Raw genomic sequence first — 19806 nt, 5'->3', positions numbered from 1 at the left:
AGGCAGGCACTGATTAATTGTTCTGTCAGGAAATTTCTCCTTAGTTCTAGCTTGCTTCTCTCCTTGGTTAGTTTCCATCTGCTGCTTCTTGTCCTGCCTTCAGGTGCTTTGGTGAATAGCTTGACTCCCTCTTCTTTGTGGTAATCCCTGAGATATTGGAACACTGCTATCATGTCACCTCTAGTCCTTCTCTTCATTAAACTAGACATACTCAATTCCAGAGCCGTTCCTTATATGCTTTAGCCTCCGGTCCCCTAATCATCTTTGTTGCTCTTCACTGTACTCTTCCTAGAGTCTCAACATCTTTTTTACATCATGGTGACCAAAACTGGATGCAGTATTCCAAGTATGTAAGGTAGACAAATTGATGATTTGGACACTGTAAAATGAATGAGAATGGTGACCTAGTACTTCTTAGAAAAATATTTGGCTTTGAATTGGGGGCTTAGATTAAGTTTATTAATCCATACATATCACTGACTCGATAAAAGTAATGAAAGTAAAAGGCTGATAAAAAATTCTCTGTGTGTGATAGGGCATTTTGGGAGAAGTATTTCAGGGAAAGTAGATATGGAAGAAAAAGAAAAATGAAAAATGAAAAAATGGAAGATCAACTGCAGGGGAGAATATATTTATCCTTTATAAAAGAAAAAATACAGTAATCTTCCTACTGAATAACTAGAAAGAGGGTGTAGATACCACTTGGAACAGTGTCAATAAGTTAATAAAAACAGAGAATAGCACTATTGGAAATATGAAAAAGGATATTTAGTGAAATTATTAAGTGAAAGAAAATGTTAATGAAAAGATTGCTATCAAAAATTAGGAGAAAAATACTGTATAATATATATGGAGAAAAAAAGTACAAAGAATATTGTTAAAAAGAGCAGGGCACAATTAAGATTTTCAATAGGCAAAGGAAAGACAGTGATTTTGATGGTAATAAAAATGTTTTGCAAGGAAATGACAAGATTAAACCCCCTAATAGAAGAGGGAAGACTGTACCCATGACTTATGTCATGAATACATTACTGTTCCTTATACAAAAGAAAAAGTAGCAATGGTGAATGCAAAAACTACAGGAAAAATGGATTGCAAAAACATATACATGGCAAAAAAATGGAGCTGATGGATAAATTTGTATAAATTGAAAGAACGATTACTACAGATGGGAAAACTGATAGATAAATTTTAACATATATAGATCCTTGATAGAAAGTTAGTGAAAGGTATATGATCTACTACAATGGTTTATGAAAGAAGCAAAAATGGGTACTTTAAAATATATTTCTGTCCACTGTTATATGGTAGTGGATATTAGTTATGTCAAGTGAAACATGATGTTAATTTCATTGTGGTAGGCATGGGTTACATACGGTACAGAATGTATGTGGCAAGACAAGAAGAGATGGTCAAGAATGAATTGATATTGAATGAAAATACAGAAGTGAGAAACCAGTGTAAAGTAAGTGTATCGTATTACAAGGATTTGGTCACATAAAAAAAGAATGAGGATCACACTGTAGAACAAATACATGAAGAAAGGAGGCTAAAGACTGAGAAAGGTATAGTTGTTGAGATCCTCAAAAAAAAAAAAAAGAAAGATGAGAAGTTTAAGGAAGAAAGGATTATATGTGAGGCAATCTATGGATATGGTAAAAGCAATGGTAGTTTACAATATTAGAAATACTATAAAAAGGAACATACAATGGAGTTGCATAAACTACATTTACTTAGACCCTATTCTCTTCTCTTATCATCAGCCTCTGATTTCTTTTATTACAGAACTATCTTTTCCTGCACTTAGCATAATATTGCTTTATCTGAAAGGGAGCACAGTAGCATGGTAGGCATGTACAACATCTTCATTATGTATATATTTCTGCTTTTAAAACTGTACACCTCTGCACACTTATCTAACAGTTCCACTAAACCTTTTCACCATCATTGGAGGGGGGGTGCATTTGAGTCAGTCTTGACTGTGTAAGCCACTGAAGTTTTCTTGGTAAGATTTACTAAGTGGTTTGCCACTGCCTTCTTCTTAGTGCTGACAGAGAATGACTGACTCAAAGTCACCCAGCTGGCTTCATGCCTAAGGCAGAACTAGAACTCAAGAACTCCCAGTTTCTAGCCCTGTACCAAACTGGGTCTAAAACTGACTCGTACCTCTGAGTGAATTGACAAGAGATTATCTTAGTGCCTACAGCAGGTATTTATCCTCATAATTTGTCTAAAAACAAGTTATATAAATATCCCAAACAGTACACTTTTATAACAAAATATACTGTATTCTACATTATTAAAAGCGCAGTAAGTTCATGGTTGACAAAAAATAAATGTTATGTATACTTCTATTTTCCCCACATTTTCCTTTTTTTCTTGAAAATATCCCCATAGCTCAACTTTTCTAAAAGTTTTCCACTGAGGAAAGTACAGAAAAAAATTCTGTTCATGTAGAATTGTAATAATATCAGCCATTGTAAAAGTATTGCCCCAAATCTGAAATACACACATAAAATCCTGGAGGGTCAAACTAAGCATGACAGAATGGACTTGTTTAACAATTTCTCACTAAATTACATTGAAATATAAGGAAATGTTATTGAAAGTAAATTACTTTAGAAACTATATGGATAATGGATATGGATAATCCTGTATGTCATGCAAAAATGCATTCCTAATTAAACATGATACCCATGTTTACTTCTCTCCTATAATCAAACTTTATCTCTATTTAGTTTTATTGAGAAGGGGGGGGGGACATTCCTAGCTAAAATAAAACAACTGAAGGACATTGGCATTCCATCCCAGCAAAGATCTGTGGGGCAGATTTTCATGGAGTATATCATATTTGATACAACAACTGTACAATTCCTATCTATTAATGAGATCTGAAAACTACAAGTTTTTATTATAATATCAAAATATATTCCTAGTAAATGGAAAATTATATTTGACCTTTGTTTAAAATGCATATTAGAAAGAAACCTCCTTGCCCAGATTTCAGCTACAGTCAAATCAAATCAACTATTTTTATGGTGGTGTTTGACCAGTCTTTTTGAGTTAGTCTGATTGGAAAACTATAGTGCACAGCCAAGAAAAAATATATAGCACACTGTTTTCATAAATGGTATTCTTAATCAATAAATCTGCATCTTGACACAACTTGACCTGCCACTCAGTACATGGAAATATGAGCAAATATTTTCAACCGATCTCTCTTTAGTAAAGGCCACATTCTTAGGCTATTCTAAGAACTTTTAAGAGTTGCTGAATGCCCTTAAGCTGAAAGCCAAAGACATATCAAAGACACATGTATTGTATATCAATTATGCTTTATTGCTGATGTGTGAAATTGCTCAGTCATTAATGAAGTATATCAAAATATTTAGTGCTACTATTCCCAAGAATCTTTTCTTGATGTTTTTGTCTTTTGTATATATTCTTTAATATATATATACACACACACAAATTTACACATTAGAAATCAGCAAAAAAAAACAAAACCCTCCAGAGTATTATTTTAACCTATGAAGACCTAATTCTTGAGCCCTGAGAATCTAAAGCAGAACTATAGGACTGGTCCCATTTATCACATTGAATATGGAGACAGAAACTATACTGTTTTCTTCTCTATCTCTTTTATTAGCTTTTTTCCCTAAGGACTCAAAGAAAGTATATCATGATTGGGTAGGAAGTAAGTTGAAGGTAACCTAGGCTATAAGAAATTTCAATCCTTCTATCCCATCCAAATGAGAGGCTCTCAATCTGCTTCAGAGTACAGGCAGAGGGTTCTGGGCTTTAGAATATTGATTTTTACCCCAATTTAATGCACTGACCCACTTCTGTGGAGCCTTCACATGTGACCTGTGAAGTCCATCCATTAATGAATGGAGAGATACAATATATTTCCACCCTAATTTTCATTCTGCTTGTTTGGAAATGTTGGCGCATCACTCAGACTGGATTTGTTCATTGATTTGTTTAGGGAAGCCATATTTATCCCACTGTGCACACAGAAATGATTTATGCATCAGTAAATACATTTTGCCTTCAAGCTCCAATCCAAAAGGAGATAGGACACACACACAAAAGACACATATTGACAAAAGAAAAGGTAACTAATAAAAAAAAAGCTTGGATATTAGCTTTTAATGTGATACAAATTTTGTAATAATCAGCTCTAATGCAGATATAATATTGTAAAGGTCCTTAAAGAGGAAGTTAATCTTATCTAACTGATAGTCTTAGCATGATAGCCTGAATGAAATAGTACAAATAGATGAAGGGTTCAAAACTGCTATTCTCAGCTGAATTGTGGAATGGCCTGATGAAAGCAGCTTCTCAACAAAGCAGGTTCTCAAACTGGTCTTTGCCTCAGGTATTTAGAAATTTTATTTTTACATGTATTTATTTAACAAAGTATAATACTACTCCTACACAGAGCCCATATTAACTGTTGGTAATGTATTGAAAGAACTGAAAACAAATATGACACAAAACCCTAATATTTCAACATATAAAATGGATTATACCATTGTATAATAGGAGATCATATTAGATTGAAACACATCAAGACAAATCAAGCCATACTTACTTTTCAATGAGAGTCTCTTTCTCTCTCAAGTGGTCTTTAAACGTACATTCAGTCTGATATAATTTCATTTCCAAAGTTTCCTTATTTGTCTGTAGTTTTTGGATTTGAATTTTCCATTTGTGTGATTGTTCAACGTGGGCTTGTTTCATTGAAACAATCACTGCCTCCTTTTCTCTGGCAAAGTGATCTATTGTAGCATGCCTTTAAAAGAACACAAAAAGAGAGTTTCTACTTGGGTGCTGCAATCCTTGCTACAAGGGAAAAAAAAACATAAAACAAAGATATACTTAACACACATGCAGTAACACCTTTCAGGTCTACAGATGGGAGCCAGGTTTGATCACCTTGCCTTTCAAGGATCTCTTGAGTGACACTTGAGCATTGCGGTTATTATGATGGCAATTAATAATCCACATAAACACAATAATTAGGGCTAAAATTTTGATGGCATATTTTAATCATAGCAACACAGAACTTAGCTACTATGGTAATGCTAGCATTGGAACCGGAAGCAGGACCTTAATGTAATACCAATCTGTTCATCCTGAATATTGTCATAGATAAGGCAAAATTGCATATGTCTGTATAGAAACTGCAGTAGTACATAAACAATTGTTTCAACCTCTTCTGAAACACAAGGCCAACTACACAAAATATTTTGTTCCGGACAAATCTTTCCTCAGTGAGGGGAAGGTTGACAATGCTAAATATTTGGCTGGCACACAAGAACCCACTAAAATGTAAGTTGCCTAGAGTCACCTCTAGGTGAGTTTGGGGGCATATAAGTTTAATTAAGTTTAATTAATAGGGGTCCATCTCCCCTATTATTAATTAATTAATAATAAAATCTCAGCTCCCCTTTCTGGGGCATCTTACTGATCTCCAGTTGGTACGTCATGTCATCTGTCCCTTGAGTATAAGTCTGATCTTTTCAATACCCAGGGTAAAAAAAAAACCTAGCTATAAGTCTGTATGTTTATAGCATTCTTTCAGACTGGAAAACAGTTCTCTCCAAATACAAGGGTTAATTGGCCAATGGGAAAAACTCAATCTTTAGCAAATAATTAATTATTTGCCTTTAGACCTTAATCTGTATTCTGGGATTCCCTGCTTCAAGACTAAGAGTAGATTGGCTATAGATTTTGGGACTGCAAGAATAGGTTTTAACATTTAGATTGGACTACTTCTGTGATATCCTTTGTAAGAAATCTCTAACCAACACTCCCCCCATCTTTTTCTCTTTCCAGAAGGCTATTAAGACCTGGCTCTTTATCTAAGCAGCAGAGTTGTATCTTTATAAATAAAGAAATAAATTGTAAACTGAACAAGAACAATAAGTACCAGGCCTGATTTTATGAATAGGATGGCCAAATGTAAGAGCCCGATACACCTGCACCTTGATTAGCTGCATAGAAAAGGGAGAGTGAATATGTGTAACTTGTCATCTCTGTAACATATGATCTTTTAATGATGAGCATATGTTTCATTCAACCCTATGAATGAAAGTCAAGATATTATTTTCTTTAGTTTTTTAACATTTAATTAGATCCACAATTAAGCCTTGTTACATTAACTAAACAGGATTACAAAAATTGTGCTATGCACATTCTCCAAAATAGGTTATTTGATATTGTAAAGTGATCAGAGTTAATGCTTGAGAAATTAAATGTTGTACAAACTATGTTTTTAAAATAAGCACTTTTGGAAGCTTTTCAGGCAATCTGATTTCCTTATTAAAGTTTGTTTATCTCCTTTTTTTCTCTTGGTTTTCAGAAAATAGAACACTAAATAGAACTGATGCTAGGCAGCAATAACCAAATCCAGAAGAGAAGTTTACTAAGTAGATGAATGTTTCACTTCTCATCCAACAAGCTTCTTCAGTTCAGAACTGAAGAAGCTTATTGGATGAGAAGCGAAACATTTTTTAAGGAAAAAAATGAAGAAAGTCTAGTTGCCTTTTAAAAAGCACCTTTGGGAATGCATACTACTGTATTGTACTGAATGCATACTATTGTATTGTACTGTATTATATATTGAATTGTACAATACTGTACTGTTATCAGATAAAAGGGACTGACTAGTATGTGAATCCAGAGATATCAAACACTCAATTCATAGTAAATTGAAAGCTGATTTGTACTTTTTATTTTTTGCTGATGTGGAAAAATTCAGTCCCAAAACTGCAATATGCACATTTTCCACATACTAAAATAGTAAGTTCAGCAAAAAAAAAAAAAAAAAAGCCTTCAGGCAAACTAATATACTAATAGTTTGCTTTTAAAAATAGAATCCTCCACTTTTAATGAAATGAATGCATTCAATGTTCATAGTATATTTATAAAGTAAGGACATATGTTGAAACAACTTACTTTCTCTCAAATGTTTCTTTTTCCTTTTCCCAGCTGAACTGCACTGAAGCAAGTTTACTTTCTAAATCCTTTATCCTACATTGTCAAACATTGGAGAAAAGTAAAATAATTTACTTTATACAAAGAGGCAATGCATAAAATTATCAAGACTTTTATGAAAAAGTCAGAAGATAAGTAGTTGCCAGAAAGTATTTTAAGAAAATTGGGATAAAATCAGCAAGGTTTCCGATACAGAATAAATCACCTTCAAGGAGACTAAAAGGTTGAAGTTGCCCAGTTCAAATATATATTACTACACTGGGCTAGACCTTTTTTAGCTATACGGTTCCTATACAAAGATGATATTATTCTTCCATTTTTCTACCTTACTTTCTCATCTTAATCCACTTAATGAAGAAGAAAATGTGACTGCATCATCATACATGCAGGTGAGACTATATTCTGTCTAGTCTATTCAAAATTATAATGGCATCGAAAAAAGTGATCTATGATCATTTTTCACACTCATGACTCTTGCAGCATCCCCATGGTCATGTGATCAAAATTCAGCTACTTGGCAACTGATTCATATTTATGATGATTGCTGTGTCTGCAGGTGATGTGGTCCCTTTTTGCGATTTTTTTCCCAAGTCAATGGGGAAGCCACATTCACCTAACAACTGTATTACTAATTTAACAACTGTAGTGGTTCATTTAACAACTGTGGCAAGAAAGATCGTAAAATGGAACAAAACTCACTTAAATATCTCGCTTAGCGGCAGAGATTTTAGGCTCAGTTATGGATTACCTGTAATGTTTTTTATATGAGGAAAATTATTTCATACACAATTTGGCAGATATGAAAATGAGTACATCTGTTCTTTGCTATAGTAGAAACATCCCATCTAATTCTAATGAAAAAACCCTGCAATCCTATATATACCTAGTTGAATTTAATAATAATAATAGTAGTAGTAGTAGTAGTAGTAATAAAGTTGGAAGGGACCTTGGAGGTCATCTAGTTCAACCCCTTGCTCAGGCAGGAAACCCTATACAATTTCGGACAAATGGCTGTCCAGTCTCTTCTTAAAAACCTCCAGTGTTGGAGCATTCACCGCTTCTGGAGGCAGGTTGTTCCACTGGTTAATTGTTCTAACTGTCAGGAAGTTTCTCCTTAGTTCTAGGTTGCTTCCCTCCTTGATTAGTTTCCAACCGTTGCTTCTTGTCCTGTCTTCAGGCGCCTTGGAGAATAGCTTGACATCCTCTTCTTTGTGGCAGCCCCTAAGATATTGGAACACTGCTATCATATCCCCCCTCGTCCTTCTCTTCATTAAACTAGACATACCCAATTCCAGCAGCCGTTCCTTATATGCTTTAGCTTCCAGTCCCCTAATCATCTTTGTTGCTCTTCTCTGTACTCTGTATGGATTTTGGAATCATGAACAAACTCAAGAGACATCTTTAGCTACTGTAACTGGTATATAATATATTTTAAAGGTCCATATTTTCTTCTTCCAGATATGAAAAAAGGAGGAAGAGGAAGAGAAAACAAGTAAAAATAGAAGAAAAGAAGAAAAATTAATGGAAACATTTTTTCTTAATTATGAGTGGAATGATACAGTACTGAGCATCTTTTACAGCTGTAATATCTTTTATTTCCCAATCTTTGCATCTAACTTGTTCTTCAAGCTCCAAATTAGCTGCTTCTGCCACTTTCAGTGAGTCTGCTGCTTTCATTCCAGCTTCTTTCAAAGCCTCTAATTCTTTGGTCACCAATTTCACCTTTCAAAATGAAAGAACAAAACAAACTATTAAATATTTTCCCCATACAATTTAAAATTATAGACCATACTATCTCTTACATAACACGTTTATGAACACAAACACACTTTTATTTGAAATGGATCTGAAACATAGGACAGGGTGGACAAACTGAGGGTTTTGTATATGTCTTCAATAACCATTCATTAAGGGATCTTCCTCAGTTCAGAAATGTTAGTGACTGTTATATCTGAATTAAGGAATAAAATAACTACTTCTCTGTCAGCCATCTGAAATGGTGGACTAATAGGGGAAAATATTGTTTCAGGGAATTTAAAATAGTTCTGTTTATATTACTCCTTAATAGCTGAAATACGTTTGCCTGGTTATGAAAACAGAGCATAATTTCAGTGTATCAGAGTAATATCACAGCATATATGCAGCTATACTGTGTATGTTTACACTTGATGGCAGTTACCTTAAGTTCATGGGATAGAACTAAATTGCTCATTTCATCTGCTTTCTGTCGAAACTCATGCTCTCTTTTCTTTATTTCTGTGTCAATTTCTACAAGAAGTTCCTGAAATAAAACACGTGCAATTGTAATAATATTGTAAGCTCATTAAATGATACAGAGTAAATAGAAGTTCAAAGGCTTACAAATTGTTTTTTTAAGAGTGTTATAATTTACAATACATTAAATACATGGAGAGGTTTTTATAGAAGACCCCTAGTCTTCTTAGCTTCAGCAGACTGGGGATTTTTTTGGGGGGAAGGGGTGGCTATTTGGGCTCCAGTGTACCATAATAAAAAAAGAAAAAACACAGTATGCCATATTGTTAAACAACATGGGGTATTTTACAGTTATTTTATTCATGCTGCTCTACTACAATTCTATCAATTAGTTATATATTTTTAAAATATTACTATTTCTATGTATGTGGCTATATCCCTGTTCTTTGGGTTTCGTTATTCAATTCATCCATACGTTTGCCAGGTTTATAATTGTTTACATTTTTCATTATTTGGAAAACCCATAAATACATAGGTTTTGAGATATATTTATTTCTCTTCAAAATATTTATACATCTTTACATACTATCACAAGGATCCTACCCTGAAATCAATTGACAGAAAGTAGTATACAGTAAAGAAACATATCAGTTAATACTTAAAATGCCAAGTTAGCCAACAGACCTTTTTAATGTTACAAAGCTGAAATTCTGAAATCAGAGAAGCACTGAGTGTTGGCACAGGCCAGAGTGTTTATTTAGCCCTTGCAAACTGTTTCTGGTTTATAGTCATGACCTTCCTGAAATTCAAGGTTGGCAATTTAGCATAGCATTTTGGCTGTACCCCTCTGTAAAGTATTTTACACCATCTTATTTTAATAGAAACAATTCTATATATTATCTAATATGTAGAATGATAAAGTTAATTCTAGCTACTCCCACTACTATGTATATCTTTATTTAATGTGAGATGTTTAATAAAATCACATAAATTGAACTGCATGGGGGTAGAGGGAGGGAAATACTTCAGAAGAATGAATGCATTCTTTTTGTTTACTGAATGAAAATGCAACATTTCCCTATTCAAATAGTTTGTTATGCCTTTGGTACCTGTCTTTGCAAAGCAAGTTCACCTTCGACTTCCTGGAGTTTTCTCTCCAATTGTTGTTTCATATTTTCATATTCCTCATGATAATGGCTAATATCAGCATCTTTAGAACTATGAAATCAAGGAATTAATAATATAAGGAACAAATACTGATCTGTCAGAAATATATTTCTCTCTCTCCATTCCAGTCTAATATCTACATGAAGCTATTGGGTGAGGCCATCTGTCAGTACAGGGTTTAAGTATTATCAGTATGCTGACGATATACAACTATATATTTGTGGCCTAGGCCACCTAAGTGATGCTGTCAAGGTTTTTCCTCAATGCCTAAAGGCTGTCAGGGTCTTAATGGGAAGGAACAATCTTTGATTTATCTGTAGCAAGACCAAGTGGTTGTGACTTTCCATTGGAACTGGAGACCTTCTATCCTTATCTCTGGGTGAAAAGCCACTCCCTAAAAACAAATGGGTGTGTGAGTTCTTGTTGATTGTAGCTGACAGCTGTGGCTTGTTGGCATTTGCAAATCTATTTTGTATCCAGTTTTATCTTTTCTTCTGCATCAGGAAGTATGTTTGTAGTCACTTATGCCTTATTCACTTCCCAGTTGGACTACAGCAATGCTGTATATAGGTGTCCCCTTGAAGATCATTTGGAAGATGCAGCTAGCCCCAAACACATGTTATGGGTAGTTTTGGGTGCACCACAATATACCCACATAACATCACTACTACATGTATGCACTAGATCCTAGCAGTTTTGCAGACACAATTCATAGTGCTGGATATTACTTATATACAGTAGTTCTCTACGATGTAGACCAGGATACTTGAGCACCACCTGTTTCTAATAGTTTCTGCCTGTCCCACCAAATCTCATGGGGTGGACATGCTCCATTCTGTGAAACAATGTTATCTTATGTGACATAGGATGTATGCCTTCTCTGTTACAAATGTTCTGTAAATGCAGCCCTCTACATTTTATTCTTCCAGTTTGGAATGAGAATTTGGTTAATACATATTCAAGAATTGGGGTCATATGTAAGCTACAGGTTACACTGGCTATGCCATTCCTGTGCTAGAATGCATTTTGGTACATCCACTAAGGCAGCGGTTCTCAACCTGTGGGTCGCGACCCCATTTGGGGTCAAACGACCATTTCATGGGGGTCGCCAAACAACGCAGTCCGCCATTTTTTCCCCTTTTCCTTAGCTGTGCTACTCCCTTTTATTCTATTGGCTTTTGAAAGCCAATAGAATAGACTCTCTTGAATAGAGTCTAATTCTATTGGCTTTCAAAAGCCAATAGGAATTGTCCAGGCTGTCTCTGCCCTGCTGAGCCCGCCAAAAGTCCCATTCTGCAAACGGTGCTGCAAGTTGTCTGCAGCAAAGGCGAGCTGTCTGGAAGTTTCCACCCCTCCCTGCTGAGCAACTACTAAAAATGTAAGTAAAAGAGGGCCAGGGGTGGGAGGTCGGCGGGCGCAGGGAGGGTTGCTGGCACGCGTGGGGCCCAGTGGGTGCCTTGCCTCCCTTGGGCTGGGCCAGCTGGTGGCCCAGCCAGTGGTCACCCTGTGCCGTCGCTGTCCCTTGCCAGTTACGCCTCAGCTGGCGCAGGGGGCGGCACCATGCATGCGCGGGGCTCCCGGGCAGGGAAAGTCCTCGACTTATGACCGGCTTGGTAGTCCTTGACTTACGACCGGTTGGGTAGTCCTCGACTTACGACTGGTTGGGTAGTCCTCGACTTACGACCGGTTGAGGTCGCAGCATTAAAAAGGTTGAGAACCACTGCACTAAGGTCTTATTTGTAAAACGTGCAGTGCAGTCAGCCAGTAATTATTGGATCTCTTTACCTGTGGTTCTAAGAACGTAAATTACATAGTAACTAATTCAAAAGTTACCATTTTAGGAATGTAAAGTCCACACCCATTTTGTACAGGAAGGTTTCGTAACTTTTGCTACCACTACCCAGTGACAAAAAATGCGCAAAATAAAATAGACTTTCCTCCGTGTTCTGATTCACATAAGAACTTGAACCTCATATTCATGCTGACTGCTTGTTGCTCTATCTTCCAGTAGTTCCCACCATTTCTCTTCTTCCTACAATATGGCTATGTAATACAGAACATAAGCTACCAAATGGAGCACTGAAAAGCCATCAACTGCTGTTAGGAATCTAGCAGTGAGTTCTATAACAGAGGACCTGTAGGCCCAACTATTTTTTATTGGAGAACTGAATAGAGAGGGCTAGACTACTGCCACATTTAGAAATGAATTATTACATTTATATGATATGGCTGAGACTGGAGAACAGCTAGGGGAGTTGGGGTTAAAGCTGCTTTTACTTAGCCTCATGGCTAAGTGGCTTTAGATAATCATATGACATACCCCAGTCATAATTCAGTTAAATTTACATGAAATGAATCATAGTTTATCATCTTTCAATAGCAGTAATGAATGAATTATTATTACCACATCTATTGTCAAAACTTCATACTAGGTATGGCAGCTCAGTTCCACATTTTCAAGCAGATTCAGTCAAGAATTGTGAAACCATTAGAGCAGTGGTTCTCAACCTTTTTAATGCCGTGACCCCCAACCAGTCGTAAGTCGAGGACTACTCAACCGGTCGTAAGTCGAGGACTACTCAACTGGTGCAGCACCGTTTGCAGAATGGGACTTTTGGCGGGCTCAGCCGGGCAGAGACAGCCTGGACAATTCCTACTGGCTTTTGAAAGCCAATAGAATTAGACTCTATTCAAGAGAGTCTATTCTATTGGCTTTCAAAAGCCAATAGAATAAAAGGGAGTAGCACAGCTAAGGAAAAGGGGGAAAAAATGGTGGACTGCGTTATTTGGCGACCCCCGTGAAATGGTCGTTTGACCCCAAATGGGGTCCCGACTCACAGGTTGAGAACTACTGCATTAGAGCTATACAGTATTCAGAGCAAAAGCGTGAAAAGTGTGCTAACTGTATTTGTTGGCCATTGTAATTCTATCATCTAACTTAATCAAAAACTTTGTGTAACTAACACAGGAGAAACAAATACACTCACGTATTCCCCCCCTCACACACACATCAATAAAAAACACAATAAAAGATACTAGGTCAGTGGTGGCGAACCTATGGCACGGGTGCCAGAGGCGGCACTCAGAGCCCTCTCTGTGGGCACGCGCGTCATCACCCCAGTCCTAGGCCTTCAGCTGGGTTTTATAAAATCTTTTCGCTTTAGGCCTTTGCCACCGTGTGCAAAAAAAAAAAAAAGGTTCAGTCAGTCAATTTCAACTTCTTGCGGGGAAAAAAAAGATCTTGCAAAATTGAAATTGATTGATTGATCCCAGTCTGCCGTTACCACCGCAGCCATGCCCACCCAATGGGCCACACCCAGCCAATGGCCACACCCACCCGGCACCCAACAATGCATAAATAGATTTTGGGTTGCAGTTTGGGCACTCGGTCTCTAAAAGCTTTGCCATCACTGTACTTGGTGATCAACCTGTCAGTCAGCACAGGGCAAAAATATAAACCAGTTTCCAATATCATTCCTTAAAAAGGGGGTTTAATGTCTTTTGACAGAACAATAGGGTCAGAGCCATCTAAACTTCAGGGCTGAAGTGTTCACAGAATGTTTGGGGATCAGCACAATTGCATGCTACTTCCTTACTCTGCCCATATCCATTTCATTGGAAAATAGGGGATTACCCTAAAAATGTCTTTAATCATACTGCATACTACTTCCTTACTCCTCTGTCTGTATCTATTTCACTGAAAAATAAGGGATTATCCTAGAAGCTTCTTCAATCATGCTGAGATTTCTGGGGCAATACTTTTTTAAATAAAAAAGGTATTACATGTATAACATCTTTAAATACTATTTTCACTCAGGTTCAAGCACTCTGTTTGGAGAGACACTTTGGGGAGTTAAGCGTGATTGTTTCTATCTCTCCTGTTGCAGAGATAAATAAGTATTCTATTTTACTGTGGACATTTTACTTGATACATTCTATAACAGTTGTAAACCATCGGTAGCTGCTAAGATGCAGCGACCTATACATTTAATGAATAAATAAATCCATCCATAGTTATAAACTATTAAATAAGAAAAGGATTCAAAAAACAGCTTTTGGATTTTTTTCCAATCCCTTCATCAGCATTGATTGTATGTTTGAGTATATGTGTGCACTGGAAGCCCTGGAATGGCTCAGTAAACTGGAAGAAGACGTTAGCTTAGAATGAAAAAAATCCTCTTCCAAAGGGATGCAGTAGGAGAATTTTTTAGTAATTCCCCACAACTCTACACCTAATCCAGCCCACGTCACTACTGGTTACTTCTTTGACTGTTTCATCTCTATGTGCCAAATTTCATTCCATTCTGTTCAGTTTTCCAAGAGCTAACATGGGACCCAATTCTTTACATAATTTATTTCCAGTATTCCACTGGATTGGAAAGAATATAAAAGCTCTGCATTTAAATAACACTTTTTAACAATGTCATAAAAATAGCAATTTCAACAACATCCCCCTCCCAGTAAATATTTTTGTACCTTGTACCATCTATCATAAAACAATTACCAATGAGCCTGTCAAAAGGAAGAAGGCTATCGACATTATTAGACCCTAAAGATCATACTTTGTCAGGAAGAATTGAACAGTTTTACCTGTGAAGCTGTTCCAAGGCTAATTGGTGTTCTTTCAGTTTCCGCTGATATTGATCTTTGAGAGTCTCTTGTTTTTTTGTTTCCCGAGCAAGTGCCTCCTGTAGCTTATCCACCTGTATTCTAAGGTCACTAGCCTCTGTCTGGTTAGCATTTTCAACCATTTTCAACTGGATGAACAAGGTATCATAATGCTCCAACTCTTTATCTCTCTCCTCTAGGACTTTAAGGTTATAAGTGAAATCTTCTTTTAAACTGTTAAATTTCCTGTGCATTTCTTGAAGTTGTTTTCTGGTTTCTTGCAATGTAGTTTCCTGAAAATGGATCTGCCGAGCTTGTAATTCTTTCAGTTCTTGTTCTTTACAGATAAGAAGTTCAGTTAAATCTTTCTCTGCATATAACATTGCTGTTCCTGAAATTAAAGCGGAAAAAGGCACTTTATCTTCAGTCGTTAATTCCATCCATCATTTGAGGCTGTACATAATATCTGGCATAGTTAATTGTTTATTTAGCTTATACAGAAAAGGGATAATGGGTAGTAACTGATAACTAACATCAGTTATTTTACAAAGAGGCTGATTCCAGGTTGGCCACAGTTAAAACATCTAATGATAATCTTTAGGTCTACTATGCTCAATGAGACAACTTTGGACTTTTGGTAAATTCTGCTGATCCAAAGAGCTGCTGCTATTATTGATCAAGCATGTTTTTAGAAGCTTCAGTTGCTTCTGTCTTGTTCCTTAGTGCAATTAAAAGCAATTGTATTTTGATTTGGAGTCATATATACAGTAATTTGAAATCTGATTTCCTGATTAACATCAGTTCCTTTATATGAAGCTGTCTGCATCAGTGGGTCTTTTTCTATAGTCTTTCACTCATGTTCAGAAGTTAGATAGATGTTTACTACAATTCTGCTTATATTCTTTTACATTTTAAATATTTTAAGCACTTTATAATCTATCCTCATTATTGGCATAGAATGTGGCATTTTTCTGTGTCACATTGTGGATATATAAAGCCAGGTGAAACAGCAATAAAAGCATCTGACCAGTGCCTCTTTCCAGTCCAATAGTAGCTTTTTATCTTTCAGATTTAATCTTTCAGATTTTCAGATAAAGCAACATGATAAAATATGATACAGCACTTTAATGTTTTCTTTTAATACAGCTCTAACTATGGTATTCCCATCAAGAAATTAATAGAAACTAAAACGAAGTACATTTTTACCACTCTATGCTTTCAGCAATATGGGCCTGTAGTCCTCCACTAGTGGACAATAGAAAAGTCATTTTGCAAAGATAAAGGTGACTTTTAATCATTTATGATGGGTTGAACATCATGAACAAGAGAAATATGCTTCTACATGCTAGAGACGATCAATATTATAAAACTTCAAAGAATAACAAGCAAGAGTGAACTCAAACAAAAGATTTAAAAAGCAGGGCATAACTATGAATGAAAAAAAATCTTTAAATGAGAAATACTTTTTTAAAAGTTTAAAAATACTTTAAAAAAGTATACCTACTGTAACTTTTAAATGTAATGTTTTCAGTTATATGAAGAGCTCCAGATATTCCTAAAATCAAACAGCTTAAAAAGGGCAGGATCATGTATGACTTTCTACATGTTGCCTATATAAATATTAGCAATTTTTTCTTGTTCAGAGATGGGCAACAGGTAAAAAAGTTCTGACTACTATGTAAAAGGTAAGAAAAAAAAATCCAACTTCTATGTGTTTTATTACAACTAGGTTAGTCTAGATCCAACTCTCATGTGGACTGTATTCTCAAAATTTGCTTTTTAAAATGCAAAAATGGGACATTTTACATACACACACACAGGCTATATGTTGAAGATTTACATATGTATGTATGTATGTATGTATGTATGTATGCTGTATATTGAATCACTAAATTTAACTAACAGGCAGATATCAAGGAATTTAAAATTTAAAATAGTACATTCTTAATTTCCTCTGCTAAATAATAAAAAATTTGATGCTAGCCATTTGCAAAGTGATATCCAAGGTTTTAAAGTCTTGACAAATGCATAACTTCTGGTTAAATTTCAGTAGTCTCAAGAGAACAAATTAAAGCAACATTATTACCACTTTTGTCTCTCTTTTTTTCAAATGAGAATGTATGTGTTTGTCAGGGACAAGTTTTCTTACACAACTATTGTATACATAAATACATAAAGAGCAGAGGTAATAATAAGGATTTAAGAAATCAGAAATGGGATCCTGCTATACTAAAATGTATACTAAGCTATACTAATAAAATCAGTGCTCTGCTTAACATTTGTTATCATTTTCTAGCCATCACAATAGGCACAATTTTTAAATATTGTGTAAGTCTTTGCCAGAAAACCACTGTCACATCTGATGTTTTAAAAATATATTTTTTGTTGTAGTGGAATTTCTACATTTATTACCAAGGTGAAAGATATTCTGCAACTTCAGAAGAATATTGCTTAAATTCTACAACTCAGTTCTAATTTGGTGGTCAATTTAACTGAGTTATTTGTTGTTGTTATTGTTACTGCTGAACAGTTATTGTTGGTTCAGAATCAACATTATAGCCAATTTGATCTAGTGGCTAAGGTGAATGTCTCGAAACCAGGAACCTGTGAATTCTAGTACCACCTTCGGCATGAAAGCCAGCTGGGTGACTTTGGGCCAGACTTTGGGAAAAATAAGAAGCGGAAAGAATATAGAGAGTCCTCAATGTATGACCACTATTGAGCCCAAAGTTTATGTTGTTAAGTGAGAAATTTGTTAAATGAGTTTTGCCCCATTTTATGACTTTTCTTGACACATTCCTTAAGTGAATCACTGCAGTTGTTAAATTAGTAACACAGTTAGTAAGTGAATCTGGTTTCCCCATTGTTTTGCTTGTCAGGAATGTCACAAAAAGTGACCTCAGCATAAATGTGAGTTGGTTGTCAAGCATCCGAATGTAAATTACATGACCATGGGGATGCTTGAACAGTTGTGTGAAAAATGGTTGTCACTTTTTTTCAGTGCTGATGTAACTATGGCCACTAAAGGAACTGTTGTTAAGTTGAGGACTACCTGTATTAGGTATATTTGCTGCCTTAACTAATTTATAAAGGAAGGAAGGAAGGAAGGAAGGAAGGAAGGAAGGAAGGAAGGAAGGAAGGAAGGAAGGAAGGAAGGAAAGACTCAGTTTAATAATATAATTGCCCTACAGCATATGTCGTTTGATCACAATGAGCAGGATCTAAATATTTAATTGTAAGACCAGGTGGGCACCCATTTCATAGCTGATGGACATAGTTCACTTTTTGAGGGAAAGTGAGGGCTATAGGAGATGGGATAATAAAGCAAATGGAAAGGGACAGTGTTATGTAAGTGAAATAGGCTGATATTTTTCATGATTTGGGGGCTGAGTTTCAGAAATTTTCTTTGTAAAACTACCTAAAGTTTATTTTACATTTATGCTACATTGGATCCTGAGCATTTCCTCCCTCAAAAAGTTGAAGCAATGGACTGCCAATCGTCAGAAATTGTAGTCAAAGTGACTGAACACATACATAAAAAAGGAAGTGAGGAAAATATTTGAAAAGATAAGGAAAAGTATACTGCATATTTATATATACAGTTGCAGCAAAATTTTCTCCTAAATATTAATAATAAAAACAGACACTGCAAGGCAGCAATAGGGAAAGTGACTTCACACATATAAATAACAACTGGGGAATTACACATTTATTACAGATACGGGGAAATCTGACATGACATACAAGTTCCCAGGAGAGTTTTCTCCATTCATGAAGCTATGGATTTATTACAGTGGAACACTGATGCCACCTGCAACTATAAAAGAATACGACGAGAAATACTGCAAATTAAACGCAAAACACCAACCTTTGATTAAAGGGAGGCCGGTGAGTGGAGTAAACGCCTCACAGCTGAACGGGGACGAACTCCTTTAATAATTCTCTTTCCGTATCATCGTCCAACAGATTAACTTGAAAGCGCAGCAAAGTCGTCACGACGATTGAGGCCTCATTTCCATGGAAACCATAACGGTGGCCCGTCCCGAAAGCCGTTCCGGCAGAGAACAAGTGCTTCAGACTCTTGTGACCGTCTGTAGCTGCTTCCCAGCAACGAGACGCCGTCTTTCCGCGAGTCGCCGTTGCATTACAACATTGGATTCTGTACAGTTTGTTATATAGTGGCTAGCCAAAGCAGTAGAGGCAAAATAGAAATCAGTAATGGGGAACAGTGGATGTTAAAGCAGTATTATTTTCACTGAAGGGCCAGTGAATAGCATTTCGATTCAGTTGGGGAACAGCAGTATTTTGTGTTCAGATTTGAAGTACTCGGAATTTTTTTTTTTAATAAAATTAATACCCTGGTTTTCTTCATAAAGACAGGAGATAAATCTTAAAATAAATAAAACATATTGTTAAAATGCCGTACTTTTTCAGATAGCATCAAATGCTTTTACTAGAAATTTGTTGTTATATTCCATGACATGTTTATTTGAAACTTGATGCAATGCATACTTAAAGGTCTACCGCTACTTGTGATAGGGCTTTGTTGGTTGTTTTTCTATTGCACTGGCCTTTCTTCCCAATATATAGATATAGATCACTGAATCTCTTCTATCGGGCAATGCCCAAATCAATGCTGTCCAAGAAAGAGTAATAGGGAAGATCAAGTCTTCCTGAACAGGATATATATGTACGGTACCTAAATAAATAATAGAAAATAATAGGTTACAGACAGTAAATATGAAGATCTTATAGTGAGTGATACAGAGCATTACAACCTGATAATGTTCAGATTCATCTAAATGCCACTAT

General features: G+C 35.8%; 1 protein-coding gene across 3 annotated transcripts in view; it reads right to left on the bottom strand.

Moving 5' to 3' along the window:
- Nucleotides 1-19346, bottom strand: part of CCDC57 (coiled-coil domain containing 57) — a 60990-nt gene extending 41644 nt beyond the window's left edge. For 2 of the 3 annotated variants that reach the window (XM_039344248.1, XM_039344256.1), the window contains exons 1-7: nucleotides 18863-19345; nucleotides 14977-15385; nucleotides 10329-10437; nucleotides 9185-9286; nucleotides 8570-8727; nucleotides 6967-7041; nucleotides 4598-4798 (exon numbers count right to left, since the gene is read on the bottom strand). In XM_039344248.1, coding sequence (XP_039200182.1) covers nucleotides 4598-4798; nucleotides 6967-7041; nucleotides 8570-8727; nucleotides 9185-9286; nucleotides 10329-10437; nucleotides 14977-15377 — 1046 coding nt within the window. In that variant the 5' untranslated portion in view covers nucleotides 15378-15385; nucleotides 18863-19345. Of the gene's footprint in view, nucleotides 1-4597; nucleotides 4799-6966; nucleotides 7042-8569; nucleotides 8728-9184; nucleotides 9287-10328; nucleotides 10438-14976; nucleotides 15386-18862 lie in introns of all 3 variants that reach the window. The other variant, XM_039344267.1, reaches the window with a different exon arrangement.
- Nucleotides 19347-19806: the final 460 nt, after the last annotated feature.

This window comes from Crotalus tigris, unplaced genomic scaffold, assembly GCF_016545835.1.
Source record: "Crotalus tigris isolate CLP2741 ecotype Arizona unplaced genomic scaffold, ASM1654583v1 scf7180000017551.9496454, whole genome shotgun sequence".
NCBI classification, from domain to species: Eukaryota; Metazoa; Chordata; class Lepidosauria; order Squamata; family Viperidae; genus Crotalus; species Crotalus tigris.
This window is presented reverse-complemented; position numbering and strand designations above follow the sequence as displayed.